At 43.2% G+C, this 18,085-nt stretch overlaps 1 protein-coding gene across 2 annotated transcripts in view; it reads left to right on the top strand.

Moving 5' to 3' along the window:
- LOC111155936 (SH3 domain containing ring finger 3) overlaps positions 1 to 18,085 on the top strand; it is a 358,242-nt gene that overhangs the window by 223,900 nt on the left and 116,257 nt on the right. For both annotated transcript variants that reach the window (XM_022516419.1, XM_022516420.1), the window contains exon 3: positions 9,872 to 9,967. In XM_022516419.1, the coding sequence (XP_022372127.1) occupies positions 9,872 to 9,967 (96 nt within the window). The remainder of the gene's footprint in view (positions 1 to 9,871; positions 9,968 to 18,085) is intronic.

Here is an 18,085-nt window from a genome sequence, read left to right as displayed (position 1 = left end):
TTAGAGAGGTATTAGGATCAAATTCAGTGCTCAAGGCATGTTGTGACTTATCTATCCTGAATGGACTATTACCTCAAAAAAAAAAAAAACCCTTTAAATCTAAATAAACCATAATATATCATCAAGTCCTCTAATCAAAATTATACAGCTATCCTCATACTCTCTGCCCAGAGGGGGGATGGTAAGATACCAGCACCCAGTCCTTCAACCTTTCCGTCTTCCCGTGTGCCTAACACCACAGATGAGTTGTATCTATTCTTCAATTTCAAAGACATGGACCATACATATATGTTTTTGTGTCCAGTTTTGCTCTCTCTCAACATTACATTTGTGAGCCGTGTCTGCATGGTTCTAGCATGCTCTAGTGTGTCCACGGTCATCACTCTGTGGCGCTATTACCTTTTAAAAAAATACTTAATTTGTAGAGTAATTTTTGTTTCACTCCTGAATTGACAGAATGTACAGAGATTTCCCCATAACCCTAGCCTCACATGTGCATTGCCTCCTCCGCTATCAGCACCTCTCCTCAGAGATGCACACACTGTAACCGCCATTGACGAGCCTACGCTGACCCATCATAATCACCCAAAGTCTATGGTTTATGTTAGGGTTCCCTCTTGGGGTTGTACATTCTGTGGGTTTGGACAAATTTATAATGATGTGTCTCTCCATCATGTATCGTACAGAGTGTTTTCACCCTAAAGATCTTCTGTGTTCCACCTGTTCATCCCTTTCCTCCCTACTTCCCAACCCTTAACAACCGTTGATCTTCTTACTGTCTCCATAGTTTTGCCTTTTCCACAGTATCACAGAGTTGGAATAACATAACATATAACCTTTTCAGATTGGTTTCTTTTTCTTAGTAATATTCATATATCTTTCTTCCATGACTTTTCATGGCTTGATAGCTCATGTCTTTTTAGCTTTAAATCAGACTCTCTTGTCTTTAATGTACCGGTTTATTTATCCATTCACCTACTGAAGGACATCGTTAGACTGTTTCCAAGCTTTAGGATTATGAATAAGCAGCTGTAAATATCCTGAGTGGGTTTTGTGTGAATGTAAATTTTCAGCCCTTTGGTTAAATACCAAGGAATGTAACTGCTGGATTATAAGTTAAGAGTATGTTTAGTTTTGTAAGAAACCCCCAAACTGTCTTTGGAAGTAACTGTGCTATTTTCTATCCCCCACAAGCCATGAATGAGTGTTCCTGTTACCCCACATTCTTGCCAGCATTTGGTGGTGTCTGTGTTCCAAATTTTGGCCATTTAATAGGTGTGTGGTGACATCTTGTTGTTTTAATTTGCATTGCCCAAATGACATATAACATGGAGTATTTTTTCATATTCGTATTTGCCATCTGTGTCTCTTCTTCGGTGAGGTGTCTGTTACATCTTTAGTTCATTTTTAAATTGGATTTTTTGTTTTCTTATTTTCTAAAGTAGGCCCCATGCCCAGTGTGGGGCTTGAATTCACAACCCTGAGATCAAGAGTCACATGCTGACTGAGCCAGCCAGGTGCCTCTGTTTTCTTACTGTTGAGTTTTAAGAGTTATTTGTATTTTTTGAATCATAGTCCTTTACCATATATGTCTTTTGCAAATATTTTCATGAACCTGTGGCTTATTTTTTATGCTCTTTAACAGTGTGTTTTGCTGAGCAAAAATTTTTAATTTCAAGGATTCCCAACTTATCAATTCTTTCATAGACCAGGCTTTGATATTCTATCTAAAAAGTCATCACTAAACCCAAGGTCGTCTGGATATTCTCCTATGTTACCTTCTGAGAGTTTTATATTTTTGTGTTTTACATTTATTCTGTTGTTCACTTTGAGTTAATTTTTGTGAATGCTGTAAGGTCTGTGTCTAGATTCATTTTCTACATGTGGATGTCCAACCATTCTGATATCATCTTTTGAAAAGATTATCTTTCTCCATTGTATTGCCTTTGTTCCTTTGTTGAAGATTGGTCTAATTCTAAATGCTCTCTTATGCTCCATTGGTCTATTTTTGTATTCTAATACCAATACCACACTGTCTTCAGTAATGTAATGTTAAGTGAGGCTTGAAGTTCTATCGTGTCAGTCTTTGTTCTTCTCTTTCAAATTGTGTTGGCTGTTCTGGGTCTTTTCCATTTCCATATAAACTTCAGAACCAGCTTGTCGATATTCACAAAATAACTTGCTGAGCTTTTGATTGGAATTGCATTGAATCTAGAAGTTGAGAAAAATTGACATCTTGATGGTATTGAGTCTTCCTATCCATGAACATGGAACATATCTCTATTTTGTTTTTTCAATTTTATTCATCAGAGTTTTGCAGTTTTCTCATATAGCTCTTATAGGTATTTTGCTAGATTTATATCCTACAATCTTACTATAATTGCTTATTGGTTCCAGGAGTCTTTTTGTTGATTCTTTTAGGTTTTCTACATAGACAGTTATGTCATCTGCAAACTAAGACAGCTTCATTTCTTCCTTCCTAATTTGTATGCCCTATATTTCCTTTTGTTATCTTATTGTATTAATAGATTTCCACTATGATGTTGAAAGGCTGCGGTGAGGAGGAAATCTTGGCCTTATTCCTGAACTTTTCAGGAAAGCTTCTTGTTTCTCACCATTATACTGTTAGTTGTAGGGTTTTTTCATAAATGTTCTTCATAAGTTGAGGAAGTTTCACACTGTTTCTAACTTGCTAAAAGATTTTTTTTTTAATATCATAAGTCAGTGTTTGATTTTTTCAGGTGCTTTTTGTGCATCTATTGATATGAGGATGTGATTTTTTTTCTTCTTTAGCTTGTTGATGTGATGAATTATATTAATTGATTTTTGAATGATGAATCAGCTTTGCATACCTAGGATAAATTCCAGTTGGTCATGCTGAATAATTCTTTTTAAACTTTTTGTATTCAATTTGCTAATATTCTGTTGAGGATTTTTGCATCTATGCTTATGAGAAATGTTGGTCTGTAGTTTTCTTTGCCTGCTGTGTCTCTGTCTGGTTTCAGTATTAGTGTAATGGTAGTTTCACAGAATGAGTTAGGAAGTCACCCCTCTGCTTCTACCTTCTGGAAGAGATTGTTAGATAATTTGGTATAACTTTTTCTTTAAATGTTTGGAAGAATTCACTAATGAACTCAGCTGGATCTGGTGCTTTCTGCTTTGGAAATTTATTAATTATTGATTCAATTTCTTTAATAGATATGGGTCTATTCAGATTGTCTATTTCTTATTGAATTTTGACAGATTACATTGTTAAAGGTCCATTTCATTTAGGTTATCAAATTTGTAGGCATGAAATTGTTCATAATATTCCTTTATTATCCTTTTAATGTCTAGGATCTGTAGTAATGTTCTCTCTTTCATGATTGATAGTAGTAATTTTTGTCCTTTCTCTTTTTTTCTTAGTTAGCCTGGTTAGAGGCTTATCAATTTTATTGATCTTTTCAAACAACTAGCTCTTGGTTTTGTTGATTTTCTTTATCAGTTTCCTGTTTTTAATTTCATTAATTTCTGTTCTAAGTTCTATTATTTCTTTTTGTCTGCTTACTTTGGATTCAATTTGCTTTTCTTTTTCTAGTTTTCTAAGATAGAAGCTTAGATTGTGGATTTTTAGATCTTTCTTCTTTTCTGATGTATACATTCAATGTTATAAATTTCCCTCAGCCCACAAATTTTGATAAGTTATGTTTTCATTTTCTTTTGTTGAAAATATTTTAAGATTTAGTTATTTAGTATTGTATTGTTCAATTCCCAGGTATTTTGTAATTTTCCAGTCACCCTTCTGTTACTGATTTCTATAATTCCACTATGTTGTGTTTTATGGCCCCAAGTGTGATCTATCTTGGTGAATGTTCCATGTGAGTTTGAGAAGAATGTATATTTTACTGTTCTTAGATGAGATAGTTTATTGATGACTATTATATTCAGTTGATTGATAGATGTTGTTGCCTTCAACTATGTCTTTACTGATTTTCTGCCTGCTGGAATGGTCCATTTTTGATAGAATGATGTTAAAGTCTTCAACTGTAATAGTGGATTTATCTATTTCTCCTTGGAGTTATGTAAGTCTTGACTAATATATTTTGAATCCCTGTTCTTAAATGCATATTCATTAAGGATTGTTATGTCTTCTTGGGGAATAGAGTCCTTTATCATTATATAATCTCCTTCTTTATCCCCAACAATATTCCTTGCTCTGAATTCTGTTTTGTTCAAAATTAATGCAGCTATTCCCACTTTCTTTTGATTAGTGTTATCATGGTATATCTTTCTCCATACATTTACTTTTAATTCACATGTATCTTTATATTTAAAATGGATTTTCGAGGGTGTGGAGAAAGGGGAACCATATTACACTGTTGGTGGGAATGCAAGCTGGTGCAGACATTCTGGAAAACAGTCTGGAGATTCCTCAAGAAATTAAAAATAGAGCTACCTTACAACCCAGCAAATGCACTACTGGGTATTTACCCCAAAGATACACATGTAGTGAAAACGAGAGGCACATGCACCCCAATGTTCATAGCAGCAATATCCACAATAAACAAACTGTAGAAGGAGCCGAGATGCCCTTCAACAGATGAGTGGATAAAGATGAATGGATAAAGAAGATGTGATCCATATATACAATGGAATATTACTCAGCCATCAGAAAGGATGAATACCCACTATTCACATCAACATCGATGCAGCTGGAGGATATTATGCTAAGTGAAATAAATCAAGCAGAGAAACACAATAATCATATGGTTTCACTCATATTGTGGAACATAAGGAATAGTGTGGAGGGTCACAAAGGGAGGGAAATCAGGAATGGGAAGAAATCAGAGAGGGAGACAAGCCATGAAAGACTCTGGACTCCAGGAATCAAACTGAGGGCTACAGAAGGGAGGAGAGTGGGGGGTTGTGGTAACTGGGTGATGGCTATTAAGGAGGGCACATGTGGTGATAAGCACTGGGTATTACACGCAACTAATGAATTGTTGAACACTTCATCAAAAACTGATATATATGTATATATAAAATATGGTATCTACACACACACACACACATATATATAGGCTAATTGAACATAATAAAAATAAATTTAAGGGTTTATTGTAGATAACATAGCAACACAGTTGGATCTTACTTTGTGATCCACTATGACAATCTTTGTCTTTCAATTTGTGAATATAGACCATTGACATTCAGTGTGATTATTTGATATTTTTTAATTAATATTTACCATATTTATTTCTGTTTTCTATTTGTTGCCCTTGATTTTCATTCTTATTTTTGTTTTCCTCTCTTCCTTCTTTTTAGCTTTCTCTGTTTTAATTGGACAATTTATGTGATTCTATTTTCTCTCCTTTCTTAGCATATCAGTTGTACCTTAAAAAAAATTTTAGTAGTTGTCCTAGAGTTTGCAATATACATTTGCAATTAATAATGCTCATTTTCAAAAAACACTGTACTATTTCACAGGTAGTATGAATACTTTATAATAATAAAATAATCCTATCTCTTTTCTTCAGCCCCTTATATCATTCTGTCATTCATTTCACTTACACACTTGTATAAGTATATACATGATATATATATATATATATATAATATATGTACATAGCATATGTAATTGAATGCATTGCTGCTACTTTAATTTTGAACAAAGAACAAGAAAAATAAAAGTTTTATATTATCTTCACTTATTCCTTCTCCAATGTTCTTTTCTTTATGTAGATTCAAGTTTTTGACCTATGTACACTTTACTTTTCTAAAGAACTTCTTGTAATATTTCTTACAAGACAGGTCTACTGGCAACAAACTCTTTTGATTTTTGTTTGTCTGAGAAAGTCTTTATTTCTCCCTCACTAGAGAAGCTAATGTACATAATTCTAGACTGGTGGGTTTTCTTCTCTCAACACTTTGCATATTTCACTCTACTCTTTTCTTTGCATGGTTTTAGAGAAGTCAAGTGTGATTCTTATTTTTGATCCTCTATAGATATGGTATTTTCCCCCTCTGGCCTCTTTCAGTATTTTTTTTCTTTATCTTTGATTTTCGGTACTTTGCTATGCCTAGGTAGGTTTTTGGCATTTGTCTTAGTTGGTGTTCTCTGAACTTCCTGATCTGTGGTTTGGTGTCTGACATTAATTTGGAGAAATTCTCAGTTGTTATTGTGTCTAATATATCTTCTGTTCCTCCTTCCTTCCTTCCTTCTTTCCTTCCTCCATCCCTCCCTCCCTCCCTTCTTTCCTTCCTTCCTTCCTTCTCCTACTGATATTCCCATTATATATAGGTTATACTTTTTATAGCTGTCTCACAGTCCCTGAATATCCTGTTCTCTCCCCACCCCCAGTCTTTGTTCTCTTTGCTTTCCAGTTTTGGAGGTTTCTGTTGAGAAGTACTTGAGGTCAAAGATTCTTTCCTCGGCCAAGTTCAGAGTACTAATTTTCTTATCTAGAGATTTTTCATTTCTATGATGGTGTTTTTGATCCCTAACATTACTTTTTTGGTTCTTTCTCAGACTTTCTATCTCTCTACTTACATTGCCCATCTGTTCTTTCATGCTGTACAGTTAATCCATTAGAGCCCCTAGCATATTAATCATAGTTGGTCTACATTCCCCATCTGATAGTTCCAACATCCTGGCTATGTCTGAGTCATATATCCTATAGTTTTGATGCTTGCTCTGTCTCTTCAAACTATATTTTTGGTTTTTGTTTTATTTTGCCTTTTTGTATGTCTAGTAGTAATTTTTTTGGTAGACAGACATGGTGTACCAGGTAAAAAGAATTGCTGTAAATTGGCCTTTAGTAATGTGGTCATGGTGTTTAGGAAGAGAGAGAGCACTGTATAGTCCTGTGGTCCTATTATTGGGTTTCAGTCTTTTAAGGAGCCTGTACTGCTAGACTGTGAACTCCACATGCATGTTTTCATTTCCCCCATTCCTCCTTAGGTAGTACAGGATGGCTGGAGTTGGCAGACAGTACCATAATTTAGTTAACCAAATCTCTTCTGCTGTGCATTTGTCCATAGTTTCCATCTAATTGAACAACACTGTAATGAACACTCTCAGAGCTAAATCTTTTTGCACATCTTTGATTTTCCTAGTGTAGAGTCTCTAGAAGTGTTGTTGTTCAATCAGTGGGTATACAGGCTTTGATCTTTGATAGAAATTGACAAACTGCATGCTATAAATTTCTGTGTCCACCAAAAATGATGAAGTGCCTATTCTCTCCATCCTGACCAAAACTCCGAGTTGGCTTTATGTTCTTCTTTGCTAATTTGATGGGCAAAATAAAACATTGAAGAAAAAGAAGACTCTTCTTTCTTACAATTATATTTTTTTATTTGTGGGTTATAACTTTTAAAAATATGTTGAATGGCAATTTGCTTTTCTTCTTTTTTTGTGAGTAGTCTTATTTTTACCTTTAGCTTATTTTTCTTTTTAAGGTATTTGTCTTTTTCTTCTATTATGTCTTTAAGTCTTTATATAGTATGGATATTAAGTCTTTGTCTCTAATATATCCTCCAAGTATTTAACTAGGTTTTTGCCTTTTTGTTTTTAGCATAGAGAATTTCATTTTTGTATAGCCAAATCATTGTTATCATACTTCAAAAGAACTTCCCAAGCTCAAGATTAAACATCTATTCATATTTTCTTCTTGAGTATTCAAGGTTTTTTCTAACATTTGAAGCTTTACTATTTATGCAATTAATTTTGGCATATACAGTGTATTAGAGAACTTTTATTAATAGCCACTTTTAATCACATTTTCTAACTTACTATTGCTGGTGTATGAGTAAACTAATGATTTTTATGTATGTAGTTTAGAATTTGCAGTATTTCTCAAATTTATTCTAATTTTTAGTTGACACTTTTTTTCTAGGTAAAAAATTTTATACCTTCTTTCCAACATTAATGCTTTCTGTTTTATATTCTTTTATTTCTTTGGCTCTAATTTCTAGACGAGTCTTAAGTAATAGTGTGTATAGTGTGGTAATTTCTCTTTTTTAAACCAAAGTTAACCTGGCATTTTTTTCTTTTGAATTTTACAAAATTTAATGTCTTTATTGTGCTATTTTATTGTTGCAAAAACTCTGATATGTAGGAAGCCTTCAATTTTCTTTCCCTTTGCATGATCAGCAAAGTCCTAGGGGCTTCCCTTGGCTGAATCTGAGCTGAGTTCATCACAGGCCCAGGGCTCTTACAAGCTGTGAACTTGTGAGGTGAGCAAGGCATGGGAGTTCAGGGACATTTTCTGTACATCTCCCCTCTAGCCAGTTGACCACGTTGGCTGATGGTTACCAGAAAAGCCCATACATTCTAATGGCTGAGCTAGAATAGGAAACCATTACAAATATCATTTTGGAGCCTGAGAACCGACTACCCTGTAACAGGTGAAATGATATGGTCCCCTTGTAGTGTCTATTGCATTTTTCTGGCTTGTATCAATTGAGAGAAGAATATTCTAAAATCACAGATCATTTTGTTATTTGGAATTTTTTGAAGTTGGGAGGCTGGAATGAGGGCAGAGAAAATGAGGGGTATGATTGTTCCTAGGCTCTACTCTGTACCCCTGGGTGAAGAGAGGTTTGGAAGAGACCACAGCGAGCTGCCCCTCACAGACACACATCCTTGCTTTTTGCTACCTGTTTTCTCTGAAAGACATTTCTCACTCCTATTAGGTGACTCTACCTTGACCCAGATGAATACTCCAAATCTCTTTGGTCCCTTAGCTCACAGGGAAGCCAGGTTTTCTGGTAATTTCATGTAGTATGCTGGCCTAAAATGTGCCTCTTAACCAAGGGAGGCCCACCAATCCTATATTATTGCTTCCCATTAAAGTATTGAGGACTCAGATGGTACCTTCAAATCCAGTAGGGGTTACCCCACTAGGCCGGCCATCAGCTCCTTAGCACAAGTCCCAGATGGGCCTGGTGGTCCCTAGCAGATTGTTGAGGGACAAGTGACAGGGAGGTTTTGATGTGGCGGGACAGGGGGCGGGGTGGTTTGGCAGACAGCCCATGGCATACCGAGAGGAGGATGGATATTGGAGAGGGAACAGAGGCCAGCCACAGACCCCTGGTGTAGGCGCCATTTTGCCTGTGGCATCTCTGTCTGGCCCTCTTAGCACTTGCTGCTGCCTGTGTTGTCTCCCTTCCCCACTCCTCTTCCTTGGTGGGTTCTCCCTTTTGTTCTCCATCCTTGCTCAGTGCTTTCTCTCTCCCACCCTCCTCTCCGCACCCCCGTCACGTGTCCCTGCAGCATCTGGCACCCGCGAAGGCATCCCGGGCACGTCCTTTCTCACAACTGCCAGGCTGCCAGTCTCCCCGGAAAGCTCCTCTTCCTCCATGCTTCATGCCTCTTCCTTTCCCTTCCATCTGTTTCCACTTTGTGCATCTATACTTGGCATTGTCTGAGTTGCCAAAGAATTTAGGAGGGTTATCCAAAGCTTTTTGTACCCACGACTCTAAATAAATGGAATTGGATTGGGTCATTTTTCATTTGTGGATGGAGCCAGAAACTTAAAAAGCTTTATACTTGCTGAACTTATTTTTATTCAAAATAATTTTATTTCAGTAAATAAATAATAGGAACATGAATTTTAAAATACTAGCCATATTGTAAATTACCACACGTTTCTGTTTGAGGATTTTTGCAGCTATAATCAATAAGTAAGAGAGAAAGCGGGAGACTGTGAGTGAAGATGTAAGGGCAGATTGTTCTGGATGTCATATCCCAGATGGATAATAAACCTTTCTTTGCATCATCGTGTAGGATCTTTTCTTAGCTTCTGTGGTACTGACTGGTCTCTGTTTTTGTTGTGTGTGTTCCATTGCGTGTCCACGTGCTTGTGTTCGTGATGGGCTGCGGCCACCACAGGACGAGATCCTGACCGTCATCCGAAGAGTGGATGACAACTGGGCAGAAGGCATGCTGGGAGACAAGATTGGGATCTTCCCCTTGCTGTACGTGGAGGTAAGGTCATGCTCTCAGACGCGCGTCCCTCTCCACCCTGCTGACTGTGTCACCAGGCGGGGCAGGGGGTAGGGGTGGGCTCCTGGCTTGGGAGCCCCTCTTCCAAGAGAGGGAGATGGGGACTGTGTTGGGTTTTCGTACAGACTGCTGTGCTATGAGAATTGTGTCAGCTCCTTGAATCGTCTGTCCCAGGCCTGGTTGCAGACCATCTCACTGTGTGGGCAGTGAAGGAGGGCCCAGATGCAGGCTTTCCCTACTTTTCCCGGAAATCCTGTACTGGCACCCGCTTTCCCCAGGCTCTCCTGGGTGCTGCTGCTCTAGTCTCCCCAGCCGCAGAGGAGAAGGCAGCGTTCCCCATGTCCCTGCAAACGGAGCTGAAGCTGGCTGGCTCTAGAGGGCTGTTTGCAGTCCTCCCAGGACCTGGGTAACTGGGGTGCTCATCCAACTGTGAGTCCCTAAAGCAAAGATGATTTGGGGTCTATTTATTTCCTGTCTCCTTTCTGTAACTAAGGAGCATTTGGCTTCCAGTGTGTAAGTTATGGGCAGTGGCTACACTGGGAGAATCTTTGAATGTTTCCCCTGTAAACCCCTGTTTTCTGTAGGGTGTTTGTGTGTGGGCAGGACTGTTTGCCCATTTGTGTGCGTGTGCCATTTGTCAGTGCAAGTCACATGTGTACACCCACAAGCCAAGACACGCTTCATCTATTAATCACAACATTTATCTGTACGAATCATTTTAGCTAGTGCTTACTGTGTGCTCACTATGTGGCAACACTTTCAAGTACTTGCTCATTTAATTTTCTCAGCAACTCTGGCATATGAAAGCCAGGAATGTCCCCACTTTACAAGTGAACAAATAGAGGCACGGTAAGGTACATGGAAAGGTCCCCTGGTGGGTAAATGGCAGAGCCGGAACATAAACACAGGCTGTTTGCTGTAGACTTAGCCCTTCCCTGCCCTGCCCTCCAGGACCCCTCACTAGCAAATTCTACTTCACTCATCCTGGTGTGGGACTCCACGTGCTGGTAAGTGACACAGCTGGCTTTGCCATGCTTACCAAGTGGTGTGGTACTTACTCCAAATGCTAGAGTAAGACGTTCACCACTCTTTGCAGTCTGACCCTCATCTGTTTTTCTAGCCTCATCTCTGGTCATTTCCTCTTCTTTCTCTAAATGCTCTGGACCAGGGGATCTCTCACAGTCATTTTGGATAAAGTGCCCAGGAGATTTTGAGACCCTCTCACGCAGTAACTGTAAGTCTACATACATACACACACACAGACACACACACACACACAGTGCTCACACACAGTCCCACCCACATATCTGTATGGACTCATACGCACACTAGCACACACTCTCACATTCAAAGTCCACACCCACACCCCTCTCTATCACACTGTAGAAGTCAGATTCCCCAAACACCTTGTAAGCTTCCACATGTGCATTTGTTCTAATTTCCAGGAGTGCTTTCTTTATCCTGCTGCTTAAGATCGGAGAACCTGATGCCTGGGTAACAGTTACAGTGCAGTCCAGAAGTGAAAAATCTGGTCTCCCAGACATTTGTAGCTGGGGGAACCTCTTTCCCCGGGCAGACCTATGAGGATACTCAAACACATATGCAGAAATGCTTATGGAAACTTTCTCAGGGTGGCCCCAGACTGGAAACCCCGCATCAGCGGTGGGATAGATAAGTAAGGATGGTATGTCCATATGATGGAATACTATCCAGCAGAGAAAACGAACAGAAGACTGCTGCATTTAAAAGCATGGCTGAGTCTCACAGACAAATCTTTTGAAAGAAACCAGACACGGAAGAGTATGTACAATTTTCGCCTTTAGGAAGCTCGGAGGCAGCCAGAATGACTTCAGGGTGATGGAAAGCAGAGCAGCAGGGCCTCTGCAGGGAGACTGACGGGAAGCAGTGAGAGGGAAGCCTCGGGGAGGTGGAGGTCTTTGATGTCTTCATCTCGGGAGTGCTTACACAGTTGTGTGCCACTGTAAAATGGTGTACAGTTAACATGTGTGCACTTGAAAGTGCAGTTTAAGAAGCTAAGACAGAAGGAACACCGAGGCAGGTCCCATGGGCACCCTCTGGGGAAGGCCAGGTCAGACTCATCAGCTACCAGCCCTCTGGAAGGGCTCAGGCATTGTCAGGGAGGCTGAGGGCTTGGGCTCGGGGCTGGGAAACCAATCCGCTGGGCTCTCTGAGGGCTCTCCTCAGTTCCACAGACACACTTGGAGGGCAGACTGGCCTCTCTGCGCCTATCCAGGGCCTGAGCGCTCAGCCACGGGAGACAGGCTTTCAAACATTTCTCCCTTGAGGACTTACAGGCAGGATCCCTCTTCTGGCCCAGAAGCCCTCTGTGCCCTGTACCTCCAGTGACAGTCCTGTGTCTGCTCTGAACATGGCTCCCTTACTCCTTTGTGTGTTTGCTCAGAGAGGAAGCCCTGAGGGCCCTTGAGGCTCAGGGGCGCTCAGCCCTCCTCCCAGGGACAATGGCAGAGCAAGGCCCAAAGCAGCCGTGGGCAGGGGCCTTGCTCCTCTGGATCCCGCTCCTTGCTGGGCGGGGCCATGGCCCAGGTAGTGTCTGGCCACACATCCCTGCCCCAGAAGCCCGGGCCACAGCCACAGCACCCCGATCCGCTCTGAAACGGACTCCTGGCTTCTCACTCAGCAACCCCTGAAGACAAGAAGCCCCAAACAGGTTATTTCCTGAGCCTGCTTTCACTGTTTCTCTCTCAGTTCCCTTTTGAAGTACTTGAGTGGCTTTGCTCCCCGCGTAGCCTTAGGGGTGGATTCTGGGGTTGCAGAGTTCAGGCTGTCTTCCCTCCAGGAGGCTGAGCAGGTCTTTGAGATCCGAGGGGTTGGAGCTCAGGTCTTCTGCGGAGTTTGAACCTGAGCTTCCCGTTGAAGCGGTTTCTGCTCTCATGCTTGACCCAGGTGGATGTGTAAGAAGTGAACAAGCACTTTGGCTCTGCGGATTACACAGTCGTCTCCTGAGCAGAGCTGTTTCTTCACCCTAGGCTTGCCGAGCAGGCCCAGCAGGACAGGCTGTAAGGCCAGGCTAGAGGTGGCCTGGCCTGGAGTTACTGGCGGCCCGTCTTCTGAGAAGGCTGTCCCAGTCTCTGGAAAGATCTGTACTTCTGGTGTACTGCAGATATAACCCTCTCCTCCACGCTCCCCATAGTGCCCAGGGGCCTGGCTGCCACCATATCACCATCCGCGACCTGGGCCAGCTGGTCTCAGGCACTGACTCTGCCTGCACCTGGCTCCTTTGCCCTCAGGTCCTTGCCACTCCTGTGTGACTTCTCTCCGCACCTTTCCAGCCCCACTCCTGGCTTCCCCAGCCACTGGCCCTATGTCTGGAACCTGCCTCCTTGTTCTTTTCTCCCTGTTGGTTTCGTGAATGATCAGCCTCCAACAGCCATTGCCACACCGGGCCCGCAGGCCGTGTTGCTGACTGACGCCTGCCTGTCTGTCGGGTACCTGTGGGACAGGGCAGCCTCGCGGGTGTCTACTCAGGACAGAGAGAGGACTCGGCATGGCTCTGGCCCCGGGGGGAAATAAGCCCAATCACGTGACAGTGACATGGCCTTCCTTCTATGTCTCCAGGGGGCCAAGGAATTGTCATCATTTTCCTTTTTCAGAGTGAATAAATCTGAGAGAATTCTTCAGGCCCAGGGGGCCAGGAAGCCCTCCTCCTCCATGTGTGGGGGCTCAGTGCTGCCTGCCATGGGGTAAATGTAAGGCACTCTGTCCTTCTGTCCTGGCAAGGCTGGGTCTGGCTTTGGGTTTCCACCCTGCAGTGTGACTAGACCCAACCAGAGGTCCCACCAAGCCAGACCCATCGTCCTTTCCCATGGGGCTCCAAGATGGCATGCTTGGCATCTGCCTTTCATATGGATCTCACGTCTTCTCCTAAGAGCAGGGCCCGTTTCTCATGGGCCATGGAAACGCCAGTGGCAGATCCCTGAGTGGGCCCGAGGCAGCCCTACAGAGCATCATGGGTTTCAGAGGTAGATCACCCTGGGCTCAACACCATGTACTAGACACGTTACATTTGGCACATTTCTCATCCTTTCTGAGCCTCTTTCCTCTCACATACAAGGGCAATAGCATGTCCCTCACGGGCATAGTTGCGAGACCTCAAGAGTGCACAGACCAGGCATGAGGTAGGCTCACAAGGGGCTCCCTCTCCCACCCTCCCCTGTTCTCCACCCCAAGCCCCAGCTTCCTCCTTCCCTCCCAGCCTGGGTTCCATGGTCTCCAATGCAGCAATCTCCAAACCCATCACCAGATGCCAAGACCCAGCTTCCCAATTTCCACCTAGTATGGTGGCACCAGATCCTCTCCAGGCATACGAGCATCCAGCCACCTAAACTTCCACACTGCCTTTCCTAGCCCGGGGCCCCTATGCAAGGACCCATAGAGCTCCTCTTCACTCTTCAAAACCCAACTCAAATGGTCCTTGCTCCATCAAACCATTCCCTGAGCCTTACAAATCTGTTCCTGTCAAGGTACAGGGCTTCCAGCATTTTTTAAACATGTTCCCTCCTCTGTTCAGATAAGGATCCTTCGAGTCAGGGTCCTTCTCTTGTCCATTTTTAATACCCTTAGCACTTAGCAAAGTGACTGCACAGTGGGTGCTTAATAAATGTTTGCAGGAGTGATAGCCTGTCAGGAGATTAGCACAAGCATCAACCAGGAGCCATTTTCTGCATCTAACAAAATGCAGTGACGGTCCAGAGCCAGAGGCTGTTTGGAGGACTTGGAGGCACACTGAGAAGAGGCAAGGAGTGGGAGGAAATGGGGTTGGACTGGTTCTTAACTTTAAAGACAAACCATGTGATGTTTAGCGGGGTACTAACCCAGAGACTGGCTGTCGGGAAGTAGCAGAAAGAATGTGGTTGCCTTGCTCCTGGATTTTGGAGTTTGCCCAGATCTTCCTTTATCGGTCCTCTCCCAGGTCGGCTGGCACCTCCCTTCGCACCCATGCACCTTTACTGGGTCTCACTTACTCCCCAGTGGACTGCAGGGTGCACAGACTTGTCCCCTCACAGCTGTGTGCCATTGTCTATCCCACTTGTCCTGGACTCCCTGGCTGCGTGGGGCCAGCTCCTACCCGTCCAAGGACACAATGGAGGAGGGGATGGGGAACCCTTTGTCTCGCTTCCAGGCTTCAAACACACAGCTCCTGAGGCTGAGCTTCACACTCTTCTGGAGACAGAAATGAAAGTCTTGAATTAGCCAAATAAATGAATGCCTAAATCTGTAGGGGCAGTTACCAATGACAGCAGTTTCCGACTTGGGAGTCCTTGTCTTTGGCACAATAATTACAATGTACATCGTTACACAGTTTGGTTCTAAGCTTCAGTTGATTACAATGTTGAACTCTGTTTGTAGCACAGTTGTCTTCTTGTCACTTCAGAATTTACAAAAAGAGAATAGTATTTTGACCCTGCATCTCAAAAGATGGTATTAAAATGTTTGGTAATGACTCTTTAGTACAACTGGCAGCTTTCACTGGGAACCAGCGAACTCGGAGGTTACTCACCGTACGTGCTCTGTACCGCTCCATGCCTTGGATTCGCCATCTCCCAATGCGAAGAAGAGATCGCTCATGATTTCTTCAACTTTGTCTTGGTGTTCCAGCTCCTTGCCTGGGGAGGGCAGCATGTTTTCAGGGAGGAAGATGAGGAGGGTGTATGGCTTCTAAAGGAATGCCCATGCCCAGGTTCCTGAGGAAAGCAGCAGACACTGATGTTCAGAGACCCTCTTCCTCCCCTCAGCGCCCTCCACAGACCCTATACTACCTGGGATCCAGGGTGGACAGACTCACAGGTGTGTTCCTGGTTGGGGAGTGCTTGTTCTTTGTCACCATTCTTGGCTTCTGTGTCTCCCCCCTCCTTTCAAGGACTCTCCTTGCTCCTCAGAGGGAAAGCCAGCATGTCAGGAAGTAATATGGGCAATGGGAGAGGAAAAAGGACTTCTCAGGTTCTTGACAGCTGCCAAGGACAGAGCCAGCCATTCCCTATACTCACAGCTGCCCAGCGAGTGGGGGTGAGTGGCTCCCAGCCTAAGGGGCTCACATGGATAAAGGGCATTCATTGGCTGCTTGCTTTTTATTTCTTTCCCTTATCATTCTTTACTGTCTACAAATCATCAGCTCTGCTAACTTGTATGGAGCATTGGCAGAAACGCCCCAGTGCTAATACGGGGATGGATTTCGTCTCCCCGACTCTGCTTCTCTCTCCCCACGCGCTACTGTCAGGGCCATTAGAAGCTCAGAGTGTGTGGACAGGTGGGAATTAGAAACAGTGATGCTGATGCCAGGTACTCACTGGGGACCCACAAAAACCCCCCAAGTATCAGGTTAGCGGCCTGATAAGGCTTTAATAACATTTTACCCTGATGCACATTTAAACCAATGATGTTCAACCTCGTCTTCACATTTTACTGCGAAGCAATGAGGTGAGTTGATGTGGCCGCAGCCTTCCCACAGCTTTTCTGCCCTTGGGGCCTTCCTCCTGGCCAGGTCTGCTGCTGTGGGAGCCAGTGGGTGGGCCTGACCCCAGATCCTTCCACAGAGGTGGCACATTTTCTCTGCGTAGCACATTTGACCAAACCTCACCCATTCTTTCCTGCAGAGAGATTTTGTTGGAAGCACGGTGCTAGAATTCCCGCTGTCTGGGGAAGGAGATGAAAAGCAGCCTCAGAGAAGGGAACTGGCGAGTAAGAAGTGCAGAGCCATCACAGACAGGCAGATGGGAGCAGATTATGCCTCTGACTGGGGCAGTGGGGTGGCTGGTTTGAGCGTCTTGGGGAGTATAGCTCAGACACCATGTTTCCATCCCGGAGTTTGACTGGAGTCTTTCTCGTGGCTTCTGTATGTCTCCTTAACACTCATGTATATACCGTAGTCCTAGTACATATTCCAATATGCTCGTCTACGATTTCTGTCTTCGGCATTGTTTCTGGTTCTATTTCTACTGACTGATTTTTCTCCTTTATAAATAACTATAAAACAGATTTGTAGATTGCATTTTCCTGCTTCTTTGCATTCCTGATATTTTTAATTAGATACCAACTTTGTGAATTGTGCCTTTTCAGATGCTGGTTTGTTTTTTTTTTATTCCTATGAATATGCTTAAGCTTTGTCCTGGGATGTCACTAGGTCACTTACAAACAGTTTGATGCTTTTGAGCCTTGCTTTTAAGCTCTGGTCTGCAGGGCGAGGGCAGCCTCTAATGTAGAGCTAATTATCCCTACTTCTGAAGCTATAATCTTCTACACTCCATGACCCGTGATTTACAAGGTTTTTCACTCTTGAAGGTGGGAATGCAAACTGTGCCCAGCTTTGTGTGAGCCTCAGGAATTGTTCTGTCTTCCCCTTTGGGTGGTTGTTTCCCCGGCGCTGGGTAATTTCCTCCTATGAATGTCCCCATCAGTACTGGGCTACAGACTTGGCAGGGGCACCCCTCCACAGATACCTCCTTTCCAGGACTCAGGTCCATGGTCTCCAGCCACTGTGGCCTCCCCAAACCCCAGACTCCATCTTCCCAACTCAGGGAGAAGCCCCAGCACCTAGGTGAACCAGAGGCCTCACGCAGCGGGCCTCCCCTCTCTCCACAGCTACTGTCCTGAGCTGCTGATACCCCATGTCTGAAAGCCGTGTTTTGTAGATCTGCTCTCAGCATGTCAGGCAAGAGGGTAAACATGATCCTTGTTCCGCCTTGGCTAAGTGGGTGTTAACCTGGGACGGTTTAGGGATTTTGAAATAAGGGCAACAAGTCATTATGTTGTGTACTATAGACTAGTACGGTGTTGTATGTCAGCTGTATCTCAGGAAGATGGGGGAGAAGGTAGATGGGGCTGAGAAAGTTAGGCTCACAGGGGTATTTTTGGTAGAACAGGAAAGCTGGAGGTCAGCTGCGGCTCTCCATGCTGCCTATCGCCATCTCCAGTGCTGAGAGTAAGTAATCAAGGACTTTTTAAGAGAGATGAACTGGTGAAAGCCTTTGAGGTAATTATTCACTACGGATACTGGTGATGACCAAGTTCCAAACACTGGCATGTGGTCCAGCTTTGAAGGTGAGCCAGAGGGTGTATTTGTCA

The sequence above is a fragment of the Enhydra lutris genome, unplaced genomic scaffold (assembly GCF_002288905.1).
Source record: "Enhydra lutris kenyoni isolate GAN:26980312 unplaced genomic scaffold, ASM228890v2 scaffoldscaffold44, whole genome shotgun sequence".
In the NCBI taxonomy this organism is placed as follows: Eukaryota; Metazoa; Chordata; class Mammalia; order Carnivora; family Mustelidae; genus Enhydra; species Enhydra lutris.
The sequence above is the reverse complement of the archived record's forward strand: the minus strand, read 5'-3'. Positions and strand labels throughout refer to the sequence as shown.